This window comes from Anguilla rostrata, chromosome 2, assembly GCF_018555375.3.
Source record: "Anguilla rostrata isolate EN2019 chromosome 2, ASM1855537v3, whole genome shotgun sequence".
Lineage (NCBI taxonomy): Eukaryota > Metazoa > Chordata > Actinopteri > Anguilliformes > Anguillidae > Anguilla > Anguilla rostrata.
The window spans coordinates 30,261,168-30,269,853 of NC_057934.1; the positions used below are offsets into that span (position 1 = coordinate 30,261,168).

General features: G+C 38.0%; 1 protein-coding gene across 1 annotated transcript; it reads right to left on the minus strand.

The window, feature by feature from the left end:
- Nucleotides 1-71: 71 nt before the first annotated feature.
- LOC135247726 (proteasome subunit beta type-1-like) lies at nucleotides 72-8,395 on the minus strand. The gene is made up of 6 exons (XM_064321507.1): nucleotides 8,166-8,395; nucleotides 6,429-6,536; nucleotides 4,287-4,368; nucleotides 2,773-2,902; nucleotides 1,276-1,382; nucleotides 72-1,098 (listed from the first exon to the last, which is right to left on the minus strand). Exons 1-6 carry the CDS (start codon nucleotides 8,264-8,266, stop codon nucleotides 913-915), a joined length of 714 nt encoding a protein of 237 aa, XP_064177577.1. The 5' UTR covers nucleotides 8,267-8,395; the 3' UTR covers nucleotides 72-912.
- Nucleotides 8,396-8,686: the final 291 nt, after the last annotated feature.

Here is an 8,686-nt window from a genome sequence, read left to right on the forward strand (position 1 = left end):
GCAGCAGTGAGACAAACGGAAACAGGAAATGCTATATGTTCGGCGAAAGAAGTGTTTAGATTTGTGAAAAATAATGTCACTGGGATGTTTATAATGACCTTATGACAACGTAAACTTTTCCAATAGTGAGGACATATTTTCCACATTAGCATATTAGACTACAGACAGAACCCAATGGACCTAGCCTAGCAGGCTTGTCCTTAGAAACAGCGTTGTCCTTCATTATACATATAATATGAACAGATCGTAGCAATACAATTACACTTATTTGCAATTGATATTAAGCAATTAAATGATGACTTAACTGCGAGTCTTTATGTCAACAACAACAAATCAAGAGAAATATAAGTATGAATATAAAATATGGATCAAAACAGAGATGAAAATATAATGAAGTTAAGTGAAGTTCACTCCCAAGTGAATTTTGCAAATGAAGTGCATGAGGGTGGACACAAAACAAGTAGCTTGGATTTCTGTTGACACTGAAAACTTTTTTGAGATCTTTTCTGGATAAACAGATGCACTGGATGGCATTTTTTAATGTGACGCCTTTTTAGCTTGATATTTTTATCCCAGAATGGCTCTTTTGAGCTTTTTCAAATAAAAACATAGCACATATTTAACATTAAAAAAACTGCATACAAACATGCCATGACAACTGATGCCGATTGGCGGTAAAGGTATAAACAATGTTTATGAGTGAAAACCACACCTGAGAAGAGAAAGAAAATGACACAAGAAAGCGTTTTCCAGTTGATATTAAAAATAGTCAAAGCTAAAATGTAATCACCAGTTAAAAAAAAGAAAGCAAACAGCATTGGAGTTTTATAATTCTCTTTGAATTGGAATGAAAAAAACTAGTTGTTACATGCAGTTTCATGGCAGAAAACAGAGAAGGACAACAGGGCATGCTCAATCCTTCCTGAGCGGTACAGTCTCTTCCTTGATGCCACCCTTGGTAATGATGCAGAGCCGCAGGGCATCTCCCGTGTAAACGTCCCTCTCAGCTGCTGATATGAAGACGTCCTTCACCAGCTGCACTGCCTTGTCCTGGCTCAAAGGCACATGCTGCACGTTCTCCATGTTCTTGAACCCGATCTGCGGAGAGATTTTTTTTTTTGGGGGGAGGGGGGTGGTTCATTTCAGTGTTTTAGTAAGTTCTACAATTTTGTGTTTTGCAGTTTTCAAGCAACCCACATCACACTGCAGTCATAAAAACAAAATTTCACTGAAACCTGATGACAATAGAGAAACAGCATAGGTCATGACTTTTACCTGATTGTCCAGAAGTGGCTGTAGCATGGCACTTGCTGAACCTCCAGCCTTGTAGGTGTCTCTCTGGTAGGATCCCACTGGATCAAAACTATATACAGCTCCACGACCTATGAAGAGTATGATTACCATAGTGTTACTTAAATCACCAAAGCCCATCAGTTACTGTTTCAAAATGGCCGTCAAATGACTGTCTTCATTATGGGTCAGGCATTCACGCTTGTACCATTCTCTTGGTGTATGCCACGCATGCACTTGCCTAATTGTCGAGAATATGGTGAAGGACGACTCATCTGACCATATCACTTTTTCCACATCTCTGTAGCCTAGTGCCTGTGGTTTTTGCACCACTAAACTCTATGTAGTTGTCATTACAGGCATTTAACAGACGCTCTTATCCAGAGCGACTTACATTGTATCCAATTATACAGCTGGATATACACTCACCGGCCACTTCATTAGGTCCACCTGTTCAACTGCAAACTGCACCCGTTAACGCAAATATCTAATCAGCCAATCATGTGGCAGCAACTAAATGCATTTAGGCACGTAGACATGGTCAAGACGATCTGCTGAAGTTCAAACCAAGCATCAGAATGGGGAGGAAAGGTGATTTAAGTGACTTTGAACGTGGCATGGTTGTTGGTGCCAGAAGAGCATCTCTTAACGCATACCACGTCAAACCTTGAAGCAGATGGGCTACAGCAGCAGAAGACCACATCGGGTGCCACTCCTGTCACCTAATGAAGTGGCCAGTGAGTGTATACTGGATATATACTGGATGCAGGTTAAGTACCTTGCTCAAGGGTACAACGGCAGTGTCCTACCAGGGAATCGAACCTGCGACATTTACGTTACATGACCAACTCCTTAGCCATGCTGACACAGTCTGATCACATCCTGCACTACACAGCACGTCCTGCACTGATATTATCAGTCACCTGAGGAAGAGTTGCTGTTATGCAATGTGCGCAATTTTCGACCCTATTTACTGATGTCTTTCCCACAGACCTAAATGCAGATGTCACTTTAGTCACTGTTCCTATTGAAACACTAGCCAGTTGAGCAATCTTTGTGACTGAAGCTTCAGCCATCCATCCCCCAATGACAAACCATCTTTCAAAGTCACTTGAATCTTTTCCTCTTGCCATCTTGATCCAAAATCGAGGTCAACTGGGCCTGCTCAGCATTTTTATACATGCCACAGAGCATGATAGGATGTTAATTGCTTAATTGTATCATGCAGCACACCGGTATGGAAGCATTTGCTATGTTTCTCTGCTCATTTATTCAGGTTTACATACGTGAATCTACACAATTCACATATGTGCCATATTTTGTATTCAAAACAGAAAATTCTGCTAAAAGGAGATGAGTTTGCATCCCCGAACTAAGGAATATGGAGCCATATTAAAATGCATTTTATCAGCTCTGAACAATAATAATCCAGTGATAATTATATTACTTCATCTCCTCAAAAAAATAGCAATGTTAACATACCCTCTTCATCCAGACCGCCAATGATGTTGTAAACGTAGTAGGGGAAGAACCGTCTTCCATAGAGAATGGTAGAGAGCATGGCTGCAATTGCACCACTTGTCATTGGCTTGTTGTTTGAGTGCTTGTACATCTAAAACAAAGCAGAAGTTTAATGGACAATATTCCATATGGCAGGCATATTCAAATCTGGCCCTCAGGGCCAGTAGTACTGCTGGTTTTCATTCATCTAATCAGCGACTGATTTAAACCTGACACGCTTGGTGAGCGTAATCTCTGGTCAGTAAGTGACATTATTTGACTATGGACTATCAGGCAGCAGTACAGGGACAGATTTGAGTATCCCTGCTATATGGTTGTTCTTGTTCACTGGTTCTGTAATATATACATGACTTGCCAAACTTCCAAACAGAGCACAGGAGAGTATGAATAAGCAAAACAGAAGAGCCTCTGTGGATTGCTACAAAAAATAAATAAGGCAGAAAATCCAAATTTGACAGATTACCGTGCACAAAATTATTGGCACCCTTGATAAAGATTAGCCAAAAAAGAAAAAATAAAACAAACAAAAAGACTGAATAAAATGTGTTTGGTTAATTGTCATGTCCAAAATGTGAAAACTATTCTTTTATACTAATACACGGAAATGTTAGATCAAAATTAAGATCAGAAGTAAGATTATTTGCACCCCTGTTTTCAGTACTTTGTGCATGCTCACTTTACAAAGATTAAACTGCCGAGTGGTTTTCTACAGTGTTTTATGAAATTGCTGAGCATATAACCTATTGACCATTGCCCTAAACAGTCTTTCAAGATGCTTCACAGCCTTTGGTCTGCACTTGTGGAATGTCTCCAGTCTCCAAACTTGAACCTGAATAGAAATGGAAACGGGGTGGCAGTGTAGCACAGTGGGTAAGGAACTGGGCTTTTAACCGAAAGGTCATAGGTTCGATTCCTGGGTAGGACACTGCCGTTGTACCCTTGAGCATGGTACTTAACCTGCATTGCTTCAGTATAGCCTATATCCAGCTGTATAAATACAATGTATAGATACAATGTAAAATGCTATGTAATAAGAACGTCTGCTAAATGCCTGTAATGTAATGAAAGTGGTTTAAATTGAAGCAGGCAGTCCACAAGTGCAGCCAAAAGATCCAAAGGATACTGAAAGATTCTTTCTCAAGAAATTGAGAAAAATATATGTTCACCAATCTCATAAAACAAAATTTTCCATGGACAAATCATTCTCACAAACTGAATTCCATTTCCAGACACTATGGAGATGAAGTGTCTGTGGTAAAGCCAACCTTTTAAGGAACTGAATGTTTAATTCTATCATGACACATATTTGAATTGTTCATTTGTTTCTTATGTTAGATAATTCTTTTGGAAATATCATGATAGCTTCCAGAGACAAATCGGATTCAGAGTTACTATTCTTAATGCAGTTGTACAATGCATTGGACCTTGCCAAAAAATATATGTAAGAATTCAGAGTGAATGAAAGGCAATCTTACCTTTAATCTTGCATCAATAATTTTGGTGAGAGTCAGGCAATCTCCATGAAACCCACTGCACCCAATGACAGTTGTGTCTGTCCTGAAGGGAAACAATCACATAGTATATCAATGGCACAATGTGACATATACTTTATTGCACTTTAAATAAGTTAGTGTTATTTTATAATGAGGATATTTCACACTGTAATGTAAGCGTTCATTGGTAGCTTAGTAGTTTTTGTGTTGCATGCTACAGTTATGATGTGAGAGTTGGCACATTTCCAAAACGTGGTGGAAGGTTGACTATTGTTTCATGTCGTCCCATCCCCATACAAGAAACATTACATACTGTAGAGTACAGAAATACATACAAGAGTTAATTATTATAAATGTAGGTACTGTGCTGCATTGTGTGACAATGTTTTTGCATTATTTTTAATCTGATATCAATGTTTCATCTTAAACCTTCATAAGGAGCTCATTGAAATGCTTTATAATGGACAAAAAACATTTTATGTCTTTATATTTTGTCACTGTGCATTGTATTCTATGAAGGCTAGATGCTTAAGAAATGTCATGATGGAGTCTATTTAAAACAGTCCAGCTTAGGCCTACTATATTCTGTCATTAGCAGCATACAACTTACTAGTAACACACGCTATTGGTACTAGTATTACTTTCAGTCATTGGCGGCATGAAACACTAACTTAGGTTTAACCCGCTTGGGGTTAGTCTGCACTTTTGACTTGCTAGTAATCCCAGCAAGCTAGCATGCTATATCAAAACTATGAAATCTGTTGGTCACTAAAAATCTGTTTACAATAACAGACATTAGGAATCCATGACATATACACACAATACAGCACCTGAAGAATAATTCTGGCAAAAAAATGAACTTGCATCTAGCCAAAACAGTTGGAGACAAAGGGAGAGACATTCTGAGGGTTCAACTTGAAATACATCGCTCAAGCTCCAATGCCAACCACCCACAAAAAGTCTGTTATATTTGGCCCTTCTCTCCCCAACTAAATTAAACAAGAAATAAATACAGAAATATATATTGAACTTAATGCTAAAGGAAATAAATAGGGAAATAAATAGAGAAAGGAATAATTAAGGAAATAAATAGGCAAATAAATGCAAAATTCCCCATTTGACAGATTAATTTTATCTATTAATTTATTTAATTCTGAAAATGGGAGCCAGCTGACTGACAGAATTGCAGTACATGATTGCTTATGTTATGGACCAATGGCTTTGTTCAATTTCCCTCTTTTTATATCCCTATTGAGATTGCCGGCTGTACAGTAACAAAATATTGCTGGTCTCCTTAGTTAACAACAACACTTCTGATATTATGTTATCCCTTTCTACTTTCAAATTATATTTGTAAAATCTGTTGTATCTGTAAGTTAAGTCTCAGAAAACTGACTGCAGTATTCCTTAGATTGAAGGCTAGGGTCATTCTGCTTTACTGGTAGACCTGAAGGATCTTTATTCCGCTCCAAGAATCTCTCATATGCCCTTCTTGAAACAGATTTTAAACCTTCTCTGCGCATGTCCGCTTTGCCTCTTTAGTTTGTTTATTCAGTCAGATCCAAATTAGATTTTTTACTCCAATTTTTCTCCTGACTGGAATACTCTCATTTCTCATTTAATGTTGTTTTAGCTCCTTGGTAATCCAGGACTTGTTGTTTGAGAACACCATCACTGCCTTTGATGGAGCATAGTTTCCTCACATAAATTTGGATAGCTAGGCACTGTGCCTCCACCTAGTGTGGCATTCTGTGAGAATAACTCCCAATCAGTGCATTCAAAAATATTAAAATTTAAGGAAATTTAAGGGAGTTTTTTTATTTTTATTGAAGAGTACATAAACAAATGAAACTAAAATACAAAATCTGTAGCATAATATATGTAAACTGGGGATAAAATAATCAGTGATTTTACATGAATGTAGTTTGAAAAACCAAAGGTTTGGCTTTTTGATATTCAATTATAAGAAAGTGCATGCATGCCTGTCACTAATCACTGATTGTATCTCAAATCAGTTTATTTAATAAGATAATAGCACATAATAGTAGTGAATGATATTATATTTGCATTTCATATTACATTCATAATCACAAAAATGAATGTGAATCCTGACAGAATACTTACAGTTTGTAACATTTAGGGGAATCCCTGCTGTGGATTGAGTAGCCTTCACTCAATCTAGTATCTGAAGCCACAATGGCAAAGTCTTCGCCTGCGACAGCCAGGACGGTTCTGCAAATAATGCATAATGGTATCATCACCTAGTTAGTCCACATTAGCTTTACTGATGAATAGCCATTTCAGTTAGAGATGAGTTGGTTATCAGCTACCTAATGCCTACAGGTGCAGCTACGTAACTTGACAAAGTTAGCAGAGATTCAAGTAGCTAACTAATCACACTTAGTACACGAATGTATACGTGAACGAATAAGGCTGGACACCCACCGCACGCGTAGTTGATCATATATCATATCTGATCATATAAATGTTTAGACGTGAATAGCAAGACGACACGGGGATTCCCAATGGTTGATTACGGATTATTTATTATTATTATGATCATTACATATTCTTCATAAAGTTGGCACGTTTGTTAACCATGCAAATAAATTAATAGGCTACAGTTTGAGATTGATTATTATGTAGGCTACGTTGCGATTTAAGCTTATGGTAATTCTTTAAAGCGTTTACTTTCTTACGTATTTACATGATTTAACAAAATATTACCAAATTAACAAACTGAAAAAGGTCTCTCAGCAAGTATTCACTTAACCCATAATCAACAGTCGTGAACAAACGTGAAATACACGATGTAATCCCACTGCAGACTGCGAGAGCTACTAGGAATATAGAGCTTTAAGCAAGCCTTTGCGCGACACAAACGGAACCCGTGTAGACACACGACGCGCCGGGCCGTGCTGCTTCGCCGTGCTGCTTACGCGCCGCTTACGCTACGCTAGCGGTGGGTGCACGGCGTTTAGACCTAGGCTCTGAAGACGTATAGTACATAAAGTTTTTTATGTCATTGATACTACCATATGAGTACCATCATAGGTGTATATTGCGCAGGGGATACGCCCCCCTCAATATTTAGAACATGTGCCTTGTCCCCCCTAATAAAAACATGAAAGAAGCATTTCTGCTTCTTTCATGTTTTTGTGTTTGATGCTCAAAATTTCCCCCCCATTAATGTGTCCCCCCCATGTTCAAACGAAACCTACGCCACTGGGTACCATTGTTGTAGCTATCATTACCTGACTGAGTAACGTACACAAAGTTTTTTTTATGTCATTGCTAATACACCACCATATGGCTACCATTGAAGCTATCATTACCTGACTAAGTAACGTCGTAAAATGTCTTCCTACCGACATGTCTACATTCTGTCCAGAGACAAGATAGCTAGCAAAGAGTAGCCTACGATTGAAATTCATTTGAAAAATCGATTTTAAAGTAGATTTTTAGTGAGCTATCGCAAATTACAGCAAGAATCGACAGTAAAGACAGTAAAATCAGCAGACACCAATGTGTGAACAAGCTTAACAGAACCAGTACAAACGGATTGTCACTGAAATCTTGCTCTCGCTAGCTAGCTGTGTCCAACGTTAAACTCACACAACGCTTTAAGCTAACGTTAGCGAAAAAGATATGACAGGTTCTCTGGTTGGGCAAAACAAAACAAAACGATGACAAACTTGCTAGTCGTCACAAGCGGAAAAAACACCGTAAGCCATCAAGGTATAATTCACACTGTGCATCCCTATTAGTATTACCTTAGCTACATATTTCACTGACAGAAAAAACTAACAACTGGCTAGCATGAACTTACTCATACAGCACATCATATTAATTTTCACTTACCCTCCATTAAACGCATATGGTGAGAATTTGTGCTCTGTCGGCCCTGTATAGTGATACTCCTTTACCGTGCCATTCTGTCCATACATATCGGCTGAAAGCATACTGGTGAATTTTAATAAAACTATTGAGTCGACACGACATCCAACACCTGAACATAAAAACAAAAGGGAAACTCGCTGTCTCACTATGTCAACATGGCGGATCAGACAGCTCCTGTCGATTATCGAACCCAAGGGGCCAGCTTTCGGTTCTCAACTTCAGTACAGGATGTAATTATCGCCCCCTACTGATATCTGTAATTTTCGCTCATGAAACCAGTTTCTCAATGAAATACAGTTCAGAACAGATTCCACATTGTGCTCAATTAATTTTTGACAGTAAAATAAAAATGCTTCCACTCATATACTGATGTTAACTCTGTACACAATATTGAAAATAAAAATCATTAATTATTTTTCCAGTGTGAAATCTTTTTTCTTACTACACAGGCAAAGATAAAAATTTATTATAATTATTTATTT